Raw genomic sequence first — 23,634 nt, forward strand, 5'->3', positions numbered from 1 at the left:
GGGAAACTAACCCCATTCCCATAAAACCTGGGACTGCAGGCCATGGGGCAGAGCAGTTCTGGGCTCCCTTACCCTGCCCTCCGCTGGGCACCCCTTCCAGTGAGGTCTTGCTTTGTCAGCCTGTGTGTCGCCTTGGATAGTTCATTTCTTTTTTATTGGTTTTTTTTCCTCAGTGAATTTATTACATTTATGGTTGTACAATGATCATCACAATCCAATTTTATAGGATTTCCATCCCACAACCACAGCGCATCCCCTGCCTCCCCAAACTGTCTCCTTTGGAAACCATAAGTTTTTCAAAGTCTGTAAGTCAGTATCTGTTCTGCAAAGAAGTTCATTCTGGACAGTTCATTTCTGAGTGTTAGACAAGAGCCCTGGAAGGGCTCCTCCTTCCTGCAACATGCTCGGTGCCTATGGACCTCCTGCTGAGAAGAGCTTTTTTTGTGGCCTTAGATTGTGGTCCTGAATGGGGCCCAGAGGCATGGGGCTGAGCTGGGTGGTCTTTACCATTTGAAAAGGACCAAAGAAGGTGCACTTCAGCTTCAGGCTTCCCCAGCTCCCTGGGCCTCAGTGCGTGTCCTTCCAGGCTGTGCTCTGGCCTCATCCTTCCATTCCCTCCCCCTTAGGTCGCAGCCTGTCAGGACTGGAGGACACCTTAAATGCCATTGAGAATAAGCCCCTCTTCTAACAAATAAGGACATGGAGGCTGGGAAAAGGGATTGCTGGAGGTCACACGGTCGGTGGCAAAATCTGCCAGTCTGTTCTTCCCTGAGACCCAGCTCCCTACTGGCTGCGTGGACAACATCCCTGCCATCCACCCAGCCCTTCACTTCTCTCAGTATTTTCTGAAGCTAATGTGCTTAAATGTTTCCTCTAACAGTTAATATTGGGTGGAGGTGGGTCCTGGGGTTGGCCGGTGAGGCCTGAAGAGAAGTTGGATGGAGAACCGTAGGAAAGGCATTTTCTTTTTTTTTTTTTTTTAATTTTTTTTGTCTTTTTTGTCTTTCTTTTTTTTTTTTTTTTTTGTCTTTTTGCTATTTCTTGGGCCGCTCCCGCGGCATATGGAGGTTCCCAGGCTAGGGGTTGAATCGGAGCTGTAGCCACCGGCCTACGCCAGAGCCACAGCAACGCAGGATCCGAGCCGCGTCTGCGACCTACACCACAGCTCACGGCAACGCCGGATCCTTAACCCACTGAGCAAGGGCAGGGATCGAACCCGCAACCTCATGGTTCCTAGTTGGATTCGTTAACCACTGCGCCATGATGGGAACTCCCAGGAAAGGCATTTTCTTACTCTTCCAGAAGCACCCTCTCTCTCGCTGGTTGTGGGGTGAGGGCTGCGTACAACAGTCGGGTAGAAACTCTCAAAAGAGGTTTGGAAGAAGGAGGCCCTTGGGATCCAGACACAAATGTGAGGTAGGAGAGCCCCCAGCCTAACCTCTTCCTCACCCCTTTGGGAAAGAATGTCAGAAACGCTGGCCCAGCCCAGTGTGGTCTGGGAGACTCCGGCGAGGGGGACACTAAACAGAAGGGAGTCTTGTCCTGTCGTTGTCCCCTGGGTAGTGCTCTCTCGGGGGAGGCGGGAGGGAGCATACTTGGACTTGCAGGTAGTGGTCAGGAGGCTCACGGCGGTGCTGAGAGTGATGGCCAGACCTCCGCCTCCCCACCGCCGTGCATGTGCGGCGGTAGGCCTGGGTCTCGTGTGTGTCTCTTCTGCGGATGGTGACCTGCAGGCTTTGACTCTATCCTCTTCCCCTCCCCCTCATGTTGGGCCATCCTGTGATTTGTTTTGGCTAAACGAATGTGAGTGTAACACTAGCAGAAGCTTTAAATGTGCTTGTGTGATTGCAGTCCTGAGTGCCCACTAGTCCCAGAATTTGGAGAAGCAGCATGAACTTGACCCCATAGTCTGAAGCAGAGCCACCCCAGGCCGCCCATAGGCCTTCGAATGAGAAATGTGATTGCCATCTGAGATTTCAGGGTTGTTGTCATGAGGTAGGGTCAAGAACAAATCCTAGAATGTAGATGAATTTGTGAGTAACAGGAAATACAAATGAGTTGTGACTTAAACCAGAAAGGTTTTATTGTCTCAGTGAAAAGTCCAGAGGTAGGCCAGGGAATTATCCAGATGCAAGATCTTTCCAACTTTCTAGTTCATCCTTTCCAGGATGTGGCCCTCGCTTTGTCATCCAAAGTAATGTCTGTGTTCACAGTCCAACCGTCCTGCCCACACTTGAGCCAAGAGGAAGGAGGAGGGAAGCAGGGAGGAGGGCATACCCATCTCTTTAAGGAGACTTTGAAGTAGTTTCACGTCAGAAGTGATTTTCAAAATATTTACAACATGGATTTCAAGTAGTCAGAATGGATGCCCTCTGTCAACAACACTTACGTCTGTACCTGTACATATGGATTAAACAGTCCCAATCACGACTTTCCACTTGTAGGTCTCATGGGCCAGGTCACAGTCACATGACCATACCTGGCTGCAAGGAGTGCTGGGAAATGTGGTCTTTATTCCATGGGCCCACTTACCTACTACCAGGGACAGAGGACATTTACAAGGGGACAGCTAGCATCTCTGCCACACTATGGAAAGTACTTAGAGCTCTTGATACAGGTCTGCAAGCCCCTTCCACAGTTTGAAAAAGAATTTTCAAATTTTTTCTGAAAACAAGTATTTTTCATAAGTCATTAGATGGTAAAATTTGACCTGAAGTATCTGTTTATCCCATTTGTGAATATTCATATATTTGCTGCAGAAATACAATGTTTGATTATGAGGTGCTGTCCTAGATCCATGTAGGGCATTTATACGTATGTGTGTGTTGCACACACACATCAAAGATACAAATGTGTAGTAGTACCTATAAAATCTTTAAAAAGTCTGATTTTTTTTTTTTTTTTTTTTTTTTTTTTTTGCCTTTTTAGGACCGCACCTGCTGCATATGGAGGTTCCCAGGCTAGGAGTCACATTGGAGCTGCAGCTGCCAGCCTACGCCACAGACACAGCCACAGCAACACTGGATGTGAGGCGCATCTGCAACCTACACCACAGCTCACTGCAATGCGGGATCCTTAACCCACTGAGAGAGGCCAGGGATAGAACCTGTGTCCTCATGGATACTAGTTGAGGGAATTCATTTCCCTGAGCCACAACGGGAACTCCTCCAAAAAAAAAAAAAGTCTGAATTTGAAACCACTCAGGGTTTTGGACAGAGTGATCATACATCCCAGTTTGCTTGGGACATTCGGGTTGACCCTTGTCCTCGTGAAATTATGAATAGCACTCCCAGCTTTCACTTTCACAATTGCCCAGTTTGGATAATAAATTGTGGGGTTAACTTACAGATAAGGGATTGTGAACCTGTAAAACTAAGCTCTCAGTAAACGGCAGCTGTTATGACTGTTCCCCAGCAGCGCTCCCATCGTGCCTGTCTGTTCACATAAATATGCTCAAATGTTTCTTCAGGTCCCATTCAGTTACTCATGGCTCATCAGTACCCTCCTGCCGGCTTTGGCTCCGTTCTTCGTGAATTGGCTTCCAAGCGAGTGTGGCGACCAGTTTCATCCCGGCTGCCTCGCAGCACAGGCTTGGAGGCAGTGAACACTAAATTAAGGCACTTTTACTGAATCAGGAAAATGACTAGCATATTCGCAACCTTGACAGACTTTTTTTTCTTCATTTCTGGTGAGTTAAATAAATAGGTCTGGAAATGACTGCAGCAGAATTCCACGGGCGTGATACCCTCTTTCCACAGAAGTGTAAGGAAAAGGACTGAGTAGAAAGGCCTTTTCTTGATTTCTTTGTCTTCCTGGTCTCAGGACCTCAGCTGTGAGCAGGGTCGACCCTGGTTGAGGCTGTCGCGGGCCTTCCTCTGTTTTCCCCACTCTCTGGGCATCCCCCTCTCCATGTACCCTCTTAGTCTTTCCCTCTGCGAGACACAGCATAGTGGACCCCAAACCTGGCTGGTCTTTGCTCTCACCTAAGGCCTGCCCCTGACAGTGATTTGGGAGTCTGGCATCAAGCCTAGGAACTTGTATTTTAACCATTTCCCTGGTGATTCTAATGAGGAGTTCAGTTTAAGAAACATTGGCATAGTGCAGTGAGCAAGGACTTTGGAATCAGACAAAACTGAGTTCAGATTTAACTTTTGCCGCTGTGGCCCGGGGCCATTACTAAGCTTCTCTGAGTCTCAGTTTGCCCATCTGTAACATGTGAAACCCGAGTACAACAATTTTTTTTTTTTTTTTTTTTGTCTTTTTTAGGGCCGCAGTTGCAGCATATGGAGATTCCCAGGCTAGGGGTCGAATCAGAGCTGCAACTGTCGGCCTATACCACAGCCACAGCCACAGCAACACCAGATCTGAGCGGCATCTGCGACCTACACTACAGCTCACAGCAACGCCGGATCCTTAACTCACTGAATAGGGCCAGGGATCAAACCTGCATCCTCATGGATACTAGTCAAATTTGTTTCTACTGAGCCATCCATGCCAGGAACTCCAAAATGATGTATTTTAAATGTAAAAAATATTTTCCACATTAAAAGTGTATTCTTCTCAATTATAAAAATGGGGTGCTCGCCAGGCAGCTCATTAACCCAAAGGGAGTGTCAAGGATAAGAATCTCCCCGCTAAAAAGAACAGGCATGTGCCTGCCTCCCACCCTATCCTCTGCCCCCCTCCCATGTGGGAGAGCAAAGGGCGGCGTTCATGACCTCAAGGTGACAATAAAAGTAGTTTTGTCTGTGTTTGGCAGGTAGTATGCGGTCACCAAATATTTGTGGATTGCTTGCTTGATTTCGTGTTTTTGCTTACCCAGTTTCCCCTAAAATCTTCGGGAATCTAGTTCTTCGTTATGGGAGAGGCATGGTGGAGGAGACGTGAACTGTGAGATTGGATCGTATTTTTTGTTGTTGAACTTTTATATTTCTGCTGTTTGTGGTAATACGGCTTAGTGAGAGAGGCGTGTAGAGGCTGATGAACGCTCAGTGGGTGAACACAGTGAAGGTTGACTTCGTCCAAGTCATAGTCCAGTGCAGGTAGCAGAGGGCAGGGTGAAGGGTGCTCTGCCCCAGGCAGTCGTTCAGGGAACAAGCTCCTCCTCATGGCTTCCTAGTTCCCTGGGGGGTCCAGATAGTGATGGGGAAGGGGGTGGTGGATGTCGGTGTTTACGGACCAGGACAGAAGGGGCAAAATCACTCTGACCCTGTTTCACTGGCCAGATGTCAGTGATGTGGTCAGCCTAATAGCAAGAGGGCCAGGAGATATAATTTAACATTTGTCTAGAAAGAAAAGGAGAACATGGATACTAATGAGCAGTGGAAGATTCTGCCATGACCATTCATCAGCTGCGGGACTTTGGACAAATGCCTTCAACTCTTGGCCTTGGTTTCTTCATCTGTACAGTGGGAATAATACACATCTGGGAGGACAGCTGCAAGATTTAGAAGATATACGTACCGTGCTTGATGCAGTGCGCCCTTCCCTTTTCAATGTGTAGGAGAGCATGGTGCCCTTCCCGTGAGTAACCGCTAGTACCGACTAGCTGAGAGCTGGCTTTCAGCAGATTTTCTACCCAGTTAGGGGAACACGGGTGAGAACACAGCGCTCCCTGTTCTCTGGGGTAGAGGATGCAGTGTGTATCATCTCCTTTCAGGGGAGCAGTGAGGTCGTCCCTGAATCTTGGGGAGTTTGTCTTAAGGTCTTTTTTTTTCTTTTTATGGCAGCACCCACAGTAAGTGGAAGTTGCCAGGCTAGGGATCAAACCTGCTAGGGATCACACCAGGCTGCTGCAGTGACAATACTGGATCCTTAACCCACTGGGCCACAAGGGAACTCCCATCTTAAGGTCTTTTCACGGCATGAAAAGGAGTATAACCTTAAAAATTAGACACAGCTGTACTCTGCTTGCCTGGAGGAAAGAGCCAGAAGGAAATGACTTCATGACAGCATTAAGCATTTATGTTCATCTAAATAAAAAACATTCTGATGGAGCTTAGTAGACTGTTGGAAAGATTTTGGAAAAAATCTTTTCTTCTCTTGAAAACTTGAAGAAAAAATCAGGAGTTCCCATCACGGCTTAGCGGAAAATGAATCTGGCTATTATCCATGAGGATGCAGGCTTGATCCCTGGCCTCGCTCAGTGGGTTAAGGATCTGACATTGCTGTGAGCTGTGCTGTGGGTCACAGACACAGCTCAGGTCTGGTGTGCTGTGGTGCAGGCCAGCGCCTACAGCTTTGAATCAACCCCTAACCTGGGAACCTCCATATGCCTTGGGTATGGCCCTAAAAAGACAAGAAAAGAAAAGACAGGAAAAAAAGAAAAAAAATCAGTTTTTCCCTTTGGAGCTACTGACTACATCCCAGCCTAGAGGCAGAAGAATGGGCTGCCACTTCTGGGGCCACCTTCTTTTCACCTGTCCTTTCTTGGAGTGGTGTCCTTTTCTCCCTCCTCCTGCAAATGAAGCACCCGAGGCTTTGTGTCCACATTGACCTACCTCAGAGCTGTCCTCTGAGGCCCTCTTTATAGGAATATCCAGACTGCCTAATCCCCTTGGCCAGGTTCCAGAACATTCTGTTCACTTGACAGGTCATACCCAGTGAGGACAAGTAGAAGAGAGTCAGTGTAGGAGGTGCAGGAAGAGAGGAGAAGAGCAGAGTGTTGTCATGGGGAGTGGGACATGCCTGATAGCTGGGTTCAGAGTGCAGCAACGCCTGGGGTGCTCTGCCCTGCAGAGTGTACCCCGAAGGATGGTTTTGGCAGGGCAAGGGGCTGAACCAGAGCTCAGGGCCAAGAGAAGAGAAGGGGGGAAGGCTTGGTGGCCAGATGCTTTCTCTTCCTCTCACTTTTGCTGGGTCACGTGGTAATGACAGGGAAGCCAGACAATGACTTCCAGCCACACCGCTCCCCATACCCCAACTGGAGGCCACTCTATTTTTAAATTTCTCTTGGGAAGTAGATTTCCAAAATTTCCCTAAGTCTTCCCGTCAGGGGAGCCTCTGATTTCCAGTAAATCCAGGGTCACATAGTTTCTATGTTCATTTGCATTCAGTTTGCATAAATTAGCATGCCACCAAAAGCAGCCTAGGGAATTAATGCAAACGGGTTCCAGCTTTTGTGCCTCAGGAGATGGCAGAGGAAGGGCAGTCCTGGCTTGTAGGCAGGAGGTCCTGTCATCCCCTTGGCCTGCAGATTGTCACCTTGGGCCACTGAGAGCTCTATCAGTGTTTCTCCTCTGTTTGCTGGATCCTCCTGTGTTGGAGCCCATGAGAGGGGATTCAGGTCACACGGTGGGTGTGGGGCGTAGGTGGGGAGCTGGGTGAGGAGGGGTCCTCAGATCTGAGGGAAGGTCAGAAGGGTGCAGAGCTGGGGCAGGGGTGGGAGCAGACGTTGAGGGTCCCAGTGAGACAGGGCCTTTTGGTGGAGGTGGAGGCAGCCCGTGGTGGGGGGACCAAGGGGAGGAGGGAGGAGGAGAAAAAGTGGGTGGGTAAGTAGAGGCAAGTTGGTGGCATGGTCTGATGGCCAGTTGGAATGGGGAGTGCACATTTGTTATCCAGCAAGTTAATGGTCCCGGAGAATGTGTGGCCAGGCCCATTCCCCAGGGGCCGTTTTCCATCCTCTCTTGCCAGGCAGGTGTTAGAGTGGGGCTTCTTGCGGGAGCCTCGAAAGTCATCCCTTAGGTCTGTCCAGGGACTTTCTGAGGTGTCACATCTGAAAGTGCAGATGACAGATTTTAAAGTGGTTCCAGTGAGACAGATGACAGCAGGACAGGACTTTGGGTTGTTTTTCCAGAAAAAGGAACAAGCCACCTTGCCCATAGAAGCCACTCATTTCTCCAGTGGCCACGACACTCCTGAGCCTGTGTGAAAGGTGCTGCCTGCCACAGAGGAGCAAAGAGAAGTGGAGTGTCTCTTGTAGCCAGGGGAAGGTACCTGGTGTGGCACCTGCTCTTCTGAGTATCATGTGTGGCCCTAAGCCACGGAGTTTATTGACTGCCGGCTGTAGGCTGGCCACTGTCTACGGTACAGGGTCTGATACCTTCTAAGGTCAGGCACTCTGTGGAGTCCACCCATGGCGGGGTCAGGAGTGTGGGCTCTGGGGTCAGACCTGTTGGTATGTAAATCTGGCTGTACCACAGGGTATCTTGGATAAGTTATTTGAACTCATGTGTACCTCAGTTTCTTCATCTGTAAAATGGGAATAATATTGCCTGCCTCGTAGAGTTGTGGAGAAAGAACTAAATAGAGTAATTCCTATAGAGTGCTTAGAACAGTGGCTGCTAAGAGGAAGGACTCAGTACTTGATACTACTGTTATTACACATGGCAACTCCAAATAAGATGCAATGAAAAGATTGCAGAACTTAGAACCGTGGGGTGGGTTCCGGATTCTTGGCTCTGTGCGGCAGCTACTCATACAATTTTTACTCAAGTTGGTGCAGCCACAGCAGCATCTAGACTGTGTGGATGAGAGCCAGGCACAGACTCTGGCCAACCACGGGCTGGGAAGTGACCCTATTAGCTGATGATGTTTCTGGATGATGTTTCTGTTTGTTTTGTTTTCTCCTGGGGGTGGTGGTAGTGGTGAGTATTGAAGGAAAAGAAATCCTTCCTTTATTTGTTTGGCAGGGCTGGAGAAAGGGACCCCAGCAAAAAAGAAAGGCAGGGGACCCTCTGTGACTTGTTTCTGCCACTCCCACAGAGGGTCCCTGGGGACGGTCTGGCATCACAGGCAGGAAGAGACTAAACATTATTAGCGGTATTTCTCCATGTCCTGGGCCCCCCATCAGTTAGAGCTGGCAATGGCCTGTTGAAGGGAGGAGGGACAGTGGAAGGTCACAGCCATGCCTGGATGCAAGGCAATGACTAGTGGACTGGTGACTGTAGGTCTTTGTAACCAGGTAACCTAGTAAGTGCCAAGCTCTGTGCTGCACCTGGGGACCCAGAAACAACAAGACATGGCCACCTTCTTAAAGGAGCTTACAGGCTATACCAATGTGAATGATTTCAGTCCCTTCTTCTCAACAGGGTCCTCCACAGATGCCCTTTCTCCCTCTGTCCTGGGGAACACAGAGGGCCTTGGGGACCCTCGTTGGCCTATGGTGACTTCCCTGCAGCACCACTGTCCCACTCTCAGCTTATCATCAACTTGCAGAGCTGCTCTCTGGCTGAAAGCACTGAGCTGGTAGACGGCGAAAAGTTCTGAGAAACTTCGTAGCAGGCTCTTCTCTAGATCATTGCTCTTTAGATTCCAGAGCAGTGTGCCAGCCCAGCTTCTTCTCCAGCCCTTGCTCTGTCCTCAAGATCCAGCTGCTGATGCGTCGGGATGTCTGGTGGCCCAGCCTGGGATCCCTACTCGCGGCCCCAGACCCTTCTCACTCGGTGGGAACAGAGGAAACGGACTTTAACGTAACAAAACTGCTTGGGCCTGGCCTTAAGAATTGTGTCGTCTTGTCCTGCATCACCTCTGATGTATCCTTAGCCTGACTTTAGTCATCATCAGCTGAATCACAGACCAACCCTGGACGTCCAGAAAATTTCAGAACTAGCTGCGAGCTAATGCTCGAATTCAGGGACTTCTCAGACTTCAGGTATCAGAAAGGAGCTGCTTGTGTCTGGGGTGCAGGGAGGTGGTTGGAGGGGTGCTGGTTCCATGGATCCCAACTTGCTGTATCCATGCTGTTCCAGTGCCGTGCCCCCCCTCCCCCAATCCATCTCTGAAGGCTGGGACCCAGGCCAGGGCTGGGCAGGCACAGAGCCTGCCAGCACTGGTTTCATTCCTTAACCACGAGGCCAAAAGGACATTGTGATGGTGAGGCAATGAATGTGAAACAGAAACAAGTGGCTTTAGTTTCAGGAAGTCAGAAATGGAAGCAAGTGTTGACATTCTTGGAGCCCCATTGTAAGCTGTGTTTTGTGCTGCACTGGCCAGAACTCTGCTCCGTGCTTGAAGGACGACCTTGGGAAAGTCCCTTTCCGCTCTAGGCCTCAACTTCCTCATCTGTAAAGTGCATGTAGGATTAGTCAGGATCCTTCTCCTGTGCTTCTAGGTGTTCCAGTAATCTATCGCCCAGAGGTCAAAGAGCTTGAAAGTATGTTGGGGAGAGATGGGGAGGCAGGGGCTCAGGAAGGTCCCGTGGGCGTCCTGGTGAGTTTGGTTAATGGGAAGGGGAGAGGGAGGGAGGGGAGTAAAAAATAAAGTGAAAATGGGGGAAGGGAAGAGCGTAAGAGTAGGAATAAGGTGCCCCCACTGTTGCCTCAGGGCTCCTCGGTACATCCTGGCCAGGTTTACTTTGTCAGGATGGGGCGGGGGAGTGGCAAACTGTGTTTTCCAGAGAAGGCCATGAGGACATGGCCATGTCCTTTTACAGTGAGGTCTTGCCCTTTCCCTCTCAGGAGGTGGAGCCTAGTTCCTCTCCCTCTAAATCTGGCCTGGCCTTGTGGCTTGTTGTAGCCATAGAATGTGGTGGAAGTTATGCTGGGAAATGTCTGAGGTTCAGTCAGAAGCAGCTTCTACTTGGTTATCTTGACCGTCTGACTCCCAGGGACCATCATGCTGGAGAGGTCACATGTGGGCAGGCCATTGACAATCCTAGCCGAGCCCCTACCTCTAGCCGTTTCCCACACAGCGCCAGGCATGTGAATGAAGCTGTTTTTGACTCACCAGGCCAGACTACTCAACAAAGGAGCCGAAGATTTGCGCCACTGAGCCCTGCTCAAATTCCTGTTGTAGAAGAATCTTTGAGGAGTTCCCGTTATGGCTCTGTGGGTTATGAGCCCAACTAATATCCAGGGGGATGCAGGTTTGATCCCTGGCCTCACTCTGTGGGTCAAGGATCTGGTGTTGCCACAAGCTACAGTATAGGTCGCAGATGCAGCTCAGATCCTGCATTGCTGTGGCTGTGATGTAGGCCTCAGCTGCAGCTCTGATTCGACCCCTAGCTGGAAACTTCCATATGCCGCAGGTGTGGTCCTAACAAGAAAAAAAAAAAAAAAATCTTGGAGTTACAAGAAAATGACTGTTGTGTTAGTCTTAAAGTTTTGAGGTGGTTGTTATAAAGCCAAAGGTCCTGGAACAGGATGGTGGAAAATGTTTAAAAATAAAAGCTCCCTTGAAATGAACAATCCTTAAAAATATATAAACAAGACTTTTAAGGAGTTCCTGGAGTGGCACAGCAGAAATGAATCCAACTAGTATCCAGGAGCATGCAAGTTCGATCCCTAGCCTCGCTCAGTGGGTCAGGGATCTGGTCTTGCTGTGAGCTGTGGTGTAGGTTGCAGACATGGCTTGGATCCTGCATTTATGTTGCTGTGGTGTAGGCCAGCATCTGCAGTTCTGATCCCACCCCTACCCCGGGAACTTCTCTATGCCACGGGTGTGGCCATAAAAAGCAAAAGGCCAAAAAAAAAAAAAAAAAAAAAAAGAAGACGACTTTTAAGATTTCAGATGTGTGAAATTTCAAAATTAATTTGGAGATCAACTTTAAATTTTGCCTCTTAGGGACATTATAACAAAACGACCTCTTTCTATAGGTCATCATATTATATATTTAAGTATATTTTTGTCATGAAAAAGGGTGAAAAGGCACTATAGCCCACCAATATGGCTAACATTAAAGAGATAAACAATATCAAATGTTAAGAAGGATGTGGAATAGCCAGAACTTTTCTAAGTTCCTGGTGGCAATTACTATATCCACAGGCGTTTTGGGAAAGTAGCTTGGCAGTATGATCTAAGGCTGAACGTATGTTATATGTACTACGGTACTACATTACAAAGTATATGCCCAACAGAAGTTTATGTATATTTTTACCAAAAGCTCTCTATATAAATATTCATAGCAGCACTTTTTTTTTTTTTTTTTTTTGCTTTTTAGTGCCACACCTGTGGCATATGGAGGTTCCCAGGCTAGGGGTCTAATTGGAGCTATGCCTATGCCAGAGCCACAGCAATGCCAGTACCAAGCCACGTCTGCGACCTACACCACGACTCATGGCAGTGACGGATCCTTAACCCACTGAGCGAGGTCAGGGATTGAACCCACAACCTCGTGGTTCCTAGTCAGATTCTTTTCTGCTGCACCACAACGGGAACTCCAGTAACACTATTTTTAATAGCCCCAAACTGATACTAAATCAGCAGCAGAATGAGTAAATTGAGGTATCGTCATATAATAGAATACTGTATAGAAGTGAAAATGAAGAGACGATTGCCAGGAAAGTCATGGGCAAATCTCATAAATATGATAGGGGAAAGAAACCAGAGTCAAAGAGCACATACTCTGTGATTCTGCTTCTGTAAAGTTGGAAGGCAACATTTATCTCTGGTGTTAGAAGCTGGGTCACGGTGACCCTTTCATGATCAGAAGGAGGCACTTCCAGGGTTGTGATGTTCTGAGTCTTCATTAGCTAATTTCTGAAATGTCATTCAGTGGTGTGCTTACATGGCACACTTTGTGTATGAAAGTGATAAACTGACCCTTGAACAATGTGGGGTTAGGGGTGTCCAGATGAAAATCCACATGTAACTTTCCACTTGGCCCTCTGAATCCATGGTTCCACATCTGTGGATTCAACCAGCTGTGCATCATGCATACTGTATGTAGTATGTGTTTAGTTAAAAACAAAACAAAACAAAAAAACCTGCATATAAGTGGACCCAGGCAGTTAAAACTCGTGTTGTTTAAGGGTCAACTGAACTTCAAAATAAAATGTTTAAAAAACGAGGAGACAGAACATGATCTCAAAGCAAAGGATAGGTCTTTGAAAAACAAATTGAGCTTTATGAAAAGTTTTATGAAAAACATCGTATTTTTCTACTTTGCCCTTGATCCACATATGCTGCGTTGTGGCAGGGTCCTGGGATGATGAAAGTGCCAGTGGGAAAAGAAAAGAGGGGTGACCTTGTTGTGGAAACCGCAAAAACTGTGGCCACGGAAGGAGACAAACAGCACTCGGAGATATGGAACAGCAAGGTTTATTTAGTACCGGTGCGGGCTCAGAGGAGTCACCTCCAGAGTCTGAGCACCAGGGCTTTGTTCTCAGTAGCTTTTATACATTACAAGGTCTTGATTTTGCCATGTAAGCATCCCGGACCTCCCCCCATCCCCAAGCAGACAGTGTTCCTCCCTAAGAAACTGAGCACCTGGTCAGCACCGGCTGAAGCTGTGGGGGCAGGCTGGCTCTCCAGGGGGGTTACTTCTCAGCAGCTCCGTGCTGCTGCACTCATAGGTCACGTGCATACTGTATCGTGTACCAGCGTGTGCGTGTCTGGAAAGCCGTTTCCCAGCTGTTCACAGGCCATGGCACACCTAGAAAATGACAGCATTGGAATGGCACACTGGGGTACCACATGGGGCTCCTGGCAGCCAAAGTCGACTGGCCTGGTCCTCCCGGTGCTGCCAGGAGGAGGGGTAGCAATACCTCAGCACGTCTGTGGATAGTGTTCACTCAGAGAGTGTGTGAGAAGGCATGGGCCTCCAGGGTACGTTTCGTGTTCTCTGAACTGGCAAAGGGGAGGAGTCTGGGCTTCCCTTGCCCTTCTGCTCCCGGTTTCCTGGAGAAACTGGCTCTGCACACACCTCTCCCCTGGGTTACAGGTCCTGTTTGCAGTAACGAAGATCATGAGGTTCAGCAACATCCTGGGTGTCTTTATGCCAAGGCCTCATTTCTCCTTCTAGCCTCACTTCTCACTGCACCCTCAGCCCACACCCTACTCTCTCTCTCCTGAGCACATCACACCCTGGTCACAGTGCACTCATCTGTCGTCTCTGAGAACTTCCCAAGCCCTTCTCTTTCCCCGTCATGCCATTCTCTGCCAAGAGTACTCGGCCTGTCATCCCCCTGCTCAGACGTCCCCCTGTCTCTGAAGCGTCTTTCTATACACTGAGCCCATCACCACACTGTGATTTGTGTGTTTTGTGTGTGTGTGTGTGAGAGAGAGAGAGAGAGAGAAACATCTCATGGTCCCTGATTTCCTATCTTGCTCTTGGTAGGTACCCAGCAATTGTTGCTCAAATGACTTCCAGGCTGCAGAGGGACCCCGACACTAACTCCACCCCAGCCCCTATTCTTGGTTGTCACTTATTGCCCCCTTGAGTGGGAATCCCCAGCCTCCCAGGGACCTGCCTTTCAGCCATTTCACACTTTGCCACGCCACTGCCAGGGGCTCAGAGCCATGCAGCCGGGATGAGACAGATCCTCACTACCCAGATCCCCTCTCCTCCCCCAGCTCACACCCGTGGGACTGGCATTAGGCTAATTGTGCTGTGACAAAGGGAAAGGGGTCATGGTGACTTACCCTGCAACCTGGCGCCCCTTATTCAAGCACCAACCTGCAGTACAGCATGTGGCCACAAGGGGCTCTCTGGGGGCAACTCTTCGCCCAGGGCAGGAGGGCTCCCGGCAGCACATCTTGCCCAGAGGAGCAGGGAACTGCTCAGGGCTCTGTCCTCTCGGAGATCTCCGAGTGCTGAAGCTCCGCAGCCACCCCCACCCGCCACCCCCTACCCGATGCCTCCTTCTGCTGTTTCCCTCGTAGCCGTCTAGAAGCTGTTGTCTTCAGCTTTAACACATTACTCCTTGCTTTCCCATGAGCCTCTCTTCTGGCCATCCCCTCTGCTGAACGCTAGTCACCGCAGGGGGAAGTCACCTCCACTTTTGTCGGTTCCACTTCCTGTAGATGAGTGCCAGGCCCTCACCGTGAGCTCCCTGCCTTTCAGGATGTGGGCTGGGAAATTGTCCAGTTCCATCTCTCTAACATCTCCTGCCTCTGGCCCCCTTCTGTCTCCCCAGGGCCACCCATGTTCAGGGATTCTCCATCTCTGGCCAGGACCCGTGCAGTGGCTTCCTGGAGGATCTCCTGTCTCTAGACAGCCCTCTGCCCATCATCTATCCACTCGGGAGCCAGAGAGATCTTACTTCCAGCAGGCTGGCCTTCAGTGGCTCCCAAGTCCTAGGCAGTCCCACAGTACCCCAGGCCCCCCAAGACCAGCTGCCTGATTCTCCAGCCTCAGGTCTCCCCTCTCTTGTGCTCCAGCTAAAGGTGCTGACAAACTTGTAGTTGCTCAACACAGCGTGAGGTTTCAAGCCTTTGTACTTTGCACAGACTTTCCTGTTGGCCTGATACTCTCCCTGCCCCCTCCCACCCCTCCCCCGCCGCCGTTACTCTTGCTCCTCCTGGCAGTTCCTCAGTGAAGCCCTCCCTGAGCCACAACTCCTTTCCCTGCCCCAGAACCCCTCCTCTGAATACATCCTGTCCCCAAACATGCATGTCACTGTATTTGTCACTCAGAGTTGTGATAATTACTCATGCTCCACTGTCTGTACCTGCGGGTGGGACCTGGGAGGCACACTGCCCGAAAGCTGTGGCACTCTTGCACCATCGCCTCCCTCCTGGAGTAGGTCCTTTAACTGCTCTGAACTTCTTTGCTGGTCTGCAAAATGGAGAGATGTGAGAATCAGAAGGGAGCACGTACATGAAAGAGCTTCAGAAATGGCTCAGGGCTAGGCAGGTGTTTTTATTGCATTTTCTTCCTCCAGACTCGTGTTTCCCTGCGCTTGCCTGTGTGGAAATCATAGGATCAAAGGAGTGTGATGTGATCTTTTGGTAATTTCTCTTCCTTGAGTCCAGGGAAAAGCTGGTGAAATGTAAACCATTAATTCTGTCTGCCTGCAGCCCCCAGTCTTCTCCAAAGCTCTGGGTTAATGATTCTGAGGTTGTTTTCCTCACAGGGCCAATTCATATCTAATCTTTGGCATGGCATGTCCCTTCTTTCTTAAGAGTAACTTGACTCATCTTGGGGTCAGGAATCTTGTTTTGCCAGAGGAAATGATGGATTGTAAGTGTGGGGCTGTCTCCCTTTCTTATAAGTGCTGCGCCCCCACCCAGGGCCCACTATTCTCAACACAGAAGAGACCTCTCCCCTCTTCCCATGGTGAAGTCTGTAGAAGTCACAAACTGAGGTGCAGTCACCAAGGATGCCATGACCTACCAAATATCTCTCTCCTGTGAGGTTTAAGGATTTCGTTTTGGAACCCCAAGAAGAAGAAAGGTCCCGAGGAGTTGGCATGGGGAAATGCTTCTGAGCCTGGCATTTAATTAGCAGCTAGGGGAGGACTAGGCTGCAAAGACAGGCAGCCCCACTCAGGAGTGGACTCTGGAATTCCAGGCGGGAGCCTGTTTATGGCTGCAGCACAGGTCACGCCACAGGCTAGCAGTAGAAGCCTGAGAGTCAGAAACAGCTCAGGGGTGGTCTGGCTTCTCTCGAGATAAGGCCAGCTGAGGGCTGTGGGCTCACCGAACTTTGAAAATCAGCGCAACCAGCCCCCACTTCTCCCTCCCCTCAATCCAGTAAAAGTGACGCTCAGCTCGAGAGTTTTGGAATGCAGCAGCGACAAGAATGCTGGTGTCACAGGTTCTCGAGCTGGTCCTATCTCAGGCTTGTTTGCTTTGCCTCCTTCCTGTAATTCAGACCGGTCTCTGCATAAAGAAGTGGGCTGGGGTCACTGTTCTGTAAAGATCCCATTGTGTGGCTGGAGCAGGTTACCTTCTCTGAACCTCAGCGTTCTCATCTGTAAAATAGGGATATCATTCCTTTTTTGTTAATAACCAAGTGTTCTTGTAATTTACCTTAAATAAATGTAATGTAAAGAGACCAAACCTTTCTAGCATACCACTTTTGTGCATACATAAAAGTGAAAACATAACGGAAAGGCATTGGCAGTATTTCATCACAATTGATGTAATATCATCATGATTTCAGAGATAGTAAAATGTGAAAAATACACCTGTGTGCCTACCAGCAGCACCTCCTCAACCTAACCTTTCCACTCTAGGAAAAACTATTGTCCTGAGTTTTGTGTTTACTGTCCCCTCATTTGTGCCTACATTTTTATGAAACGTATACCCTATGCAATACATGGACCTTGTTTCCGAAGGGTTCTATAAATGGAACTCCATCCCAATCTTTTTTTTTTAATGAGAAGTTGATCCATGCTAATATGTGTAGCACCTTCATTGTTCATCATTGAATATCCCACTCTGTTCATATTCTGCTGTATTAATTCTGTTGATGTAAATGTGGGCTGCTTCCAGTGTTTGGCTGTTACGTTTTGGCTGTGAACTGTCTCATAGTGCTTTCTTCAGGGAAGAGACTGGGAAAGGAATTGGTTGGTCTAGTTGAGAGTGCTCAAGTTTCTGATTGCCTGCGAACACCCTCCCCCACCCCCCTAAATAGCCTGAGGGGATGTGTGTCTGGCTCTGGCTTTGTTTGCATATTTTCAGGGGGAATACACGGTTATAAAATGGCTAGGGAGATGGGGAAGGAGCGCTTCCCCAGTCCATAGTCTGACTCTCAGCCATGGCTCTGGGGAGCGAAGCCAGGAAGGAGTGGAGGCCAGAGGGAGCACTCCTGTTGGCGCTGAGCGTGTGTGTGAGGTGCGGCTGCCCTTGGCTGGACCTGGGGGTCTCAGGCTGTGGCACAGCTGACATCACAGGATCCACTGTGACGTCACAACTGGGCTCTGGGACCTAGAAATTCAGACAGAAGGCTGCATGCCATTCTCAGATTGTATGGTTCTTTATTTAAACTGCAGGAAGGAATCTGGAAGAGGCTCCCAAGGGTACCTCCCTGAGCCGTGGTCCCCTTTTCAGCTTCCAGCTCTGGGTCGTATTAATGGGCTTCAAAGGTCACTGTCTCCATTGTCTCAGATGTCACACTACCCGCGATTTCTAGCCCCTGGCCACTCTCTGCTGACTCGATGATGGCCTCCATTCTGGTTCTTTCCACCGCCTTAGCCAAGATGTCCACATCTTTATCTCGGGCTGAGGCCGCTGTCTTTGTAGTGAGGTTGGCTCTGACATTCCTCAAGAAAGAGCTGATCCTGCTGAGCCTCTTGGTGGCAGAACCTGAACTAGCTGTAGATAAGCTCCTGCCTGATTTGTGCGACGTCCTGGACTCCTTGGTGATGGGAGCATGGCTGATGCCTTTGTGTGCGGTACCCCGCTTGCTGCCCGCCGAGCTGCTGCGGCCTTTCTCTTTTTTGTCATCTCTCGTGGCTCTACGGCCGGCCGAGGAGCGGCTGGCTGCTTTTCGGATGATCTTGTCGCCGCCTGCCTTGTGGCGGCTTTCTGCTGACCTGCGGGGCTGGGAGCTCCTGCGCGCTCTCTCCTTTTCCCGGCGCTCCCTTCTCTCCCTTCTCCCCTTGCGGGGCTGGGACGCTCGCTGTGGCCTTCCATCCTGTTCACTCACTTGGTCCTCCTGTGACAAGGTTGAGATGAGGGGCTCCTCGTCTTCATCATGGGCTGTTCCTCTGACTGTCTTGCTGGTAAGTCCTGCTCCTGCCACAGTCATGCTGGCCTCTGGGGAGAGGCTGGTGGATGTGCTGGAAGCATACTCTAAATTGTTCGGGGCACCCGCCAAGGCCATTTTCATGCTCCTGGGGGATGTTTTGGCAGCACCTGCCGTGGCTGTATTGGTTTTGCATCCTCTTGGACCCTTGGTGGCTATGGCCGCTGTGGCTGTGCTCTGCTGTTCAGGGGTGGTGAACTTGGTCACTGCCATGCTCAAAGCACCTGCTCCGGTGCCCTCGGCAGTGCCTGCTGCCACCCCTGCTACCTCCACCTCCATCACTGACCCCACTGTTGACTCATTGTCAAGCTCTGCAGGCTTCACATTTGTGTTGGCAGCATCAGGCATGGCTGTGGGTTTGTGGAAGTTCAGCTGGATCCCCTCCCCACCAGCAAAAGCTGCAGAGGTGGCTCCGGCCACCTCAGAGCCCACGTGGAGGCTCCTGATGCTCACCTGGTCCTGGTCCCCCTTTCCTTGGAAATCGGCAGCTGCGAGGCTCCTCCTGTCCTCCTCCTCCGGCACAGGCATGCAGATCATGTCCCCAGCTGGAATGGCATAGGTGCTGCTGTTACTGTCCACTGGTGGCCGGAGGAGGTAAATCAGCTTTTCCCAATAGGCAAAGAGGTCCTCCCGTGTGTCCAGGGGGGGACACAGCTGCAGGTAGCAGGAGCGGCCAGTGGCAAACTTCAGGCGCAGCTGCTGCTTCTCGCGGTCGTGAACGGAGATCCTCACGAACTTGAGGGGAAGGAGCCTGGTGAGCTCTACGGTCCTTGCCGCCTTTCGGCTCCTGCTCTTGGTGGCCTGGTTGCGCCCAGCGTGCTCGTCACAGCCAGTGGCCGGTCGGGCCAGCAGCATGACGTCCGGGAGCGGGAGGATGGGGCTGGTGGACGCGATGCCTACGGTCACCATGCGCACGCGGTTGTGCACGTCGATGACCTCGCCCCTCTTGGTGATCTGGATGAAGTCGCTCTCAAAGATGGGCGCGTGCTTGAACATGTCGTATTCTCCCTTGTGCAGTTGCCGCTGCAGTTTCCCCATGGTGGTGTGGAACATGCCCGCCCCCGAGGCGCTCTGGGCCGTGTGATACGGCAGCAGAGACTCCCCGCTCATGGCCGTCTGCGGTCACGACAAGCGGTGCTGGCAAGGCCGGCCCCTCCTGGGCCGAAGAGGGAGCAGTGGTGCTCCCGGGTCACACAGGGGGCCCCACGGCCGGTCTCCCAACCCCACCCCCCCGGGCCCCCCAACTTTGCCCCAGAGCCTCCCAGAGGCAGGGGTGGGGGTGACGATGATGGCCGTGGGGACGCTGTAGGGCGCCTGAGAGCAGGCTGATCTCTTCTCGTGTGTGGGGAGCTACACCAAGCTCTGCCTCTGCCTCACCTCACTTGTGCGGCTGGTTTTTTTTTTTAATCTCACTGAGAGGCCTTGAACTGCAGTCCTAGTGAGAGAAGTGACCAGTCTCTCAGCCTAACCCTGCTGCGCAGCCATATTTATCCTCTGCTGCCCTTTGTGACCTGTCACTGTCACACACGCCCCTTTGTCTCGTCCCCCAGCCGCCCCCTTTGGGCAGGACCCCCGTCCTCCCCAAATACCCCATCGCCCTCACAGAGGACAGGTCACCCTGCCAGGGACTCAGGCGGGTACCAAAATAAAAATGTCCTCAAACGGGAAGATTTTGTGTGGGCGGTTTTTCCTCCCTCCCCCCAATTCGGCAGCTGGACACAATCTGTGAGAACGTAAGATGATGGCATAAACTTGAGCCATTCGAGCTCATGGTGTAATTGTACCGAATAACCTAGACTTGACTGTCTTGATCTTTCGTCTGTCCTTTCATAAAATCTCGGTCATCGATGATGATTTTTAATAACGTAATAACATTGAAAACCGCTTCTCCTCGGCACCAGGCTGTGTTCTTCACATATGAGCCCAGGAAGCCATTGAGTTTGGTACTGTTGCCTCTGTTCTCAGTTTTCAGGTGAAAAAAATTGAGCTTGTACACCTGTCTAAATTTACAGAACTGATGGTAGCAGAGGCAGTATTTGGACATAGGTCTAGCTGATTCTAAAGCCTTTGTTCTGAACCACTCCAGTGCTTTGCCTCACAGAGAAAGGTGGGCCAGGCAAATGTTTTCAAGCTGGACTGATTTAACTGCCTTTAAGAAGACCTTTTTGGGGGAGTTTCCCTTGTGGCACAGTGGTTAACGAATCTGACTAGGAACCATGAGGTTGCGGGTTCGATCCCTGCCCTTGCTCAGTGGGTTAACGATCCGGTGTTGCTGTGAGCTGTGGTGTAGGTCGCAGACGCGGCTCGGATCCTGAGTTGCTGTGGCTCTGGTGTAGGCTGGCGGCCACAGCTCCAATTAGACCCCTAGCCTGGAAACCTCCATATGCCGTGGGAGCGGCCCAAGAAATGGCAAAAAGACAAAAAAAAAAAAAGAAGACCTTTTTGGTGTACTGTTAGGAGTTGCACAATTAATTCTGTGTGTATAAGTTGTGGAGAGAACCCAAGACATCAACTGGGCTGATTTTGGGGACTGAATCACCTCAGATCCTACCTTCCACTATGCTTGTGAGAACAGCCCTTGTGTGAAAATCTAGTCATTCTCTCTTATGACCCTCCTCCCCCACCGAAGTGGAGGGTGCGTAGCCTGAGATCCCAAGAGCCCACCAGATCCCCTCTCGTAGTAACCTCCCTACCAGCCGAAGTGGTTTGGAAGCGTTAACACCTACAGGGAGCATGCACCATTAGACACTCTGCCTTATTGCCTCTCCCCCAGAGCCAGTCACAGAATAAGGGATTTCTAAATTGTTGCTCGAAAGTTCTGAGAAGGATCCCTGTTCCCAACTCTTATCTCCCAGTTTGATGTTATGCCGCCTGAAATTCCACCCTAGAGATTCATTCCTTGAGGATAAAGGCTATCTTTCCATTAAAATACACACAGCTGTCTGTCAACAGATGATTGGATAAACGAGCTGTGGTCTATTGGTACAGTGGAATATTATGCAATCATAAAAAGGAATGAGGTACTGATAGGTGCTACAGTGTGGATGAAAACATTATGCTTCGTGAAATAAGCCCCATATTGTATGATTCTATTTGTATTAAATATCCAGAAGCGGCAAATCCATCTAGAGAGAAATTAGATTAGTGGTTATCTAGGGCTGGAGGGAGGGGAGAATGGGGAGTATAGCGTGATGAAGAATTCTGGAACTAGATGGTGGTGATGGTTACACAGTATTGTGAATTTACTGAATTGCACATTCTAAAATTACAATGGTAAATTTTATGTGTGTTTTATTGCAGACACACACAAACACACACATACACGACTGCTCAAAACCTTATAGTTATAAAACATAGCTTTCAGCTTTAGAAAGGTCACCTGTGTGACCTTGGGCAAACTACTTAGCTCTTAACTTCCTCATCAGTAAAATAGGTATAATAGCAGTTGCTGTGAGGATTAAATGAGATAAGGCAAGTAAAGTATTAAGTATATTGTCTCACTCAATAAAAACCAGCTGTTATTAAACCTAGTCTCAATGGCCCTTTAAGCCTCAGTGCAATTCCCTTCCTGATAGCAGTTTTCAGTAAGACACAGAGAGAAGCTTCTGGGGTTAGAGCCACCCACGGACACAGAAGGATCCCCATCAGGCAAAGCTGACTCTTCTGAGGTTTTTCCTCCAGGCAGATCCATGCACGCACTATTCCACAGAGAAACTACATGAACACTACTGAAGAATATGGGATGCTGAAGAGCGGAAAAGCTTGGTATGAGTTTGGGTTTCAGGGTTTGTTCAAAGCTCGTGGGAGAAATTAGGATACAGATGGAAAGTAGTCAGCATTTTAGCTTCTGGCAGGAAGTGGAAGTTTCAGCTCCAGAACCCCTGTCTGGCCCAGGGCCAGAATCCTTTACAACTCTTTACTCCAGCAACGACCGTAGGTGTCAGGCCAGACCTCAGGGAAAAGCACAGGGACGGGATGAGGGCAGGAGGCAGGAGGGAGGTGGGCTTTCCACGTCTGGCCAGTGTGACATCACCACCCCAGCAGGAGGTAGCCCGAGGAGGAGACCCTGTCAGAGCAGGTGTCTGTCTCTGGCAGAGATCCCAGCCAAGTGTATTCTCTCAGAACCCCCACCTCCCCTCCGTCGAATGTCAAACAAGATGAACGAAGGAACTTGATGGTAAATACACATTCGTCCCTTTTTAAAAGTTAAAGTATCAAAATGTTAAACTTCGCTACAGAAAACAAAAGTACTTTTTGATGCACCCGTTACAAGAACTTACAGTTCCACTGATGATTTACAGTGCATTTCTCAGATCAATTTTTTTTTTGCCACGGCCACCTCCCCTTCCTTCCTCTCTAATTCATTGTTGTCCATGGCAGCTTTAAAAGTGTCTTGAGTTTCATAACGGCTGATTGGTGGCACAGCTGGAAGGTAAATGCAAGGAAATCCTTTCTCTTCCACCAAGATAAGGAAAATAGATTATCTCCCCGAAAAGTGGTGAATGGTACTTCCACCAGATGCTCTTTACAGATTAGGCATGGCCCCTGACATGTAATTAAAGCAGCAAAATGAGGATGCATGTGTCACAGGTGATAGTCTTTAAAGGAACCATACAGGAGCTCCTTTAAAGGAGCAGGCACCATTCTTGTGCATGAACCTTCAACGAAGCCAAGATCTTTCTGAAGTAGCCAGTTTTCATTTCTAGCTGTGAGTGCAGAGGCAAATATGTGCACAGGCAAAGAACAAGGACCCTGGTTCTCTTCCCGACCTAAGGGATCACCTGCTTTGGAGATGCCGGAAAATTACGTGGATTACTTTTCTTTGGTTTATGACACCTATCCTGTTTTAAAATTATACTCTCTCTCTCTCTTCCTCCCCATCCACCCCTCATTCTTTTCCAAATTTGAAGTACATATTTGCAACAATGAGACATATTTGGACATTACTAGAGATGTCATTTGGGTAAATACTTCATGAGGAGTTCTGTGACAGAATGTAAGGGGTCTGTGGTTCAAGCTGAACAAGTGTTCATTTTAGGCTTTTGTATATTCAAAGAAACTGGCAGTTGAGGTATTCAGATTTTATATCAAAATTCTATCTTAATACCCATTAGTCTAGAGGATATACTTGCTGCTGTGTTCTAGAGTTTGTCAATGAGAAGCTGAGCATCAGAAACCTCAGACTAAGGACTAGGATTGCAAGTCAAATAGCTAGTGACACCCCAGAGAACAAAGGACAGCACCTGAATAGTTAAAGCTGGAGACCACCCCCCAACACCGAA

The 23,634-nt window shown here is 49.6% G+C and overlaps 2 protein-coding genes and 1 long non-coding RNA gene across 5 annotated transcripts in view; 1 reads left to right on the forward strand and 2 right to left on the reverse strand.

Annotated features, from left to right (window-relative positions):
- The window catches only part of LOC102164427 (uncharacterized), a 219,616-nt gene that overhangs the window by 20,176 nt on the left and 175,806 nt on the right, over positions 1 to 23,634 (forward strand). The window lies entirely within an intron of this gene.
- Positions 12,963 to 15,032, reverse strand: LOC146400208 (uncharacterized). The gene is made up of 3 exons (XR_014816569.1): positions 14,302 to 15,032; positions 13,425 to 13,603; positions 12,963 to 13,312 (listed from the first exon to the last, which is right to left on the reverse strand). It is a non-coding gene; the product is annotated as an uncharacterized LOC146400208 (long non-coding RNA).
- GARIN4 (golgi associated RAB2 interactor family member 4) lies at positions 17,566 to 20,757 on the reverse strand. Its single transcript, XM_003130409.5, has one exon. The coding sequence runs from the start codon at positions 19,460 to 19,462 to the stop codon at positions 17,675 to 17,677; it is 1,788 nt and encodes a 595-aa protein (XP_003130457.3). The 5' UTR covers positions 19,463 to 20,757; the 3' UTR covers positions 17,566 to 17,674.

The sequence above is a fragment of the Sus scrofa genome, chromosome 9, assembly GCF_054392235.1.
Source record: "Sus scrofa isolate SSC_HxYL_T2T_F1_AM1 chromosome 9, Sscrofa_HxYL_maternal_Yorkshire_Landrace_v2.0, whole genome shotgun sequence".
Taxonomy (NCBI): domain Eukaryota; kingdom Metazoa; phylum Chordata; class Mammalia; order Artiodactyla; family Suidae; genus Sus; species Sus scrofa.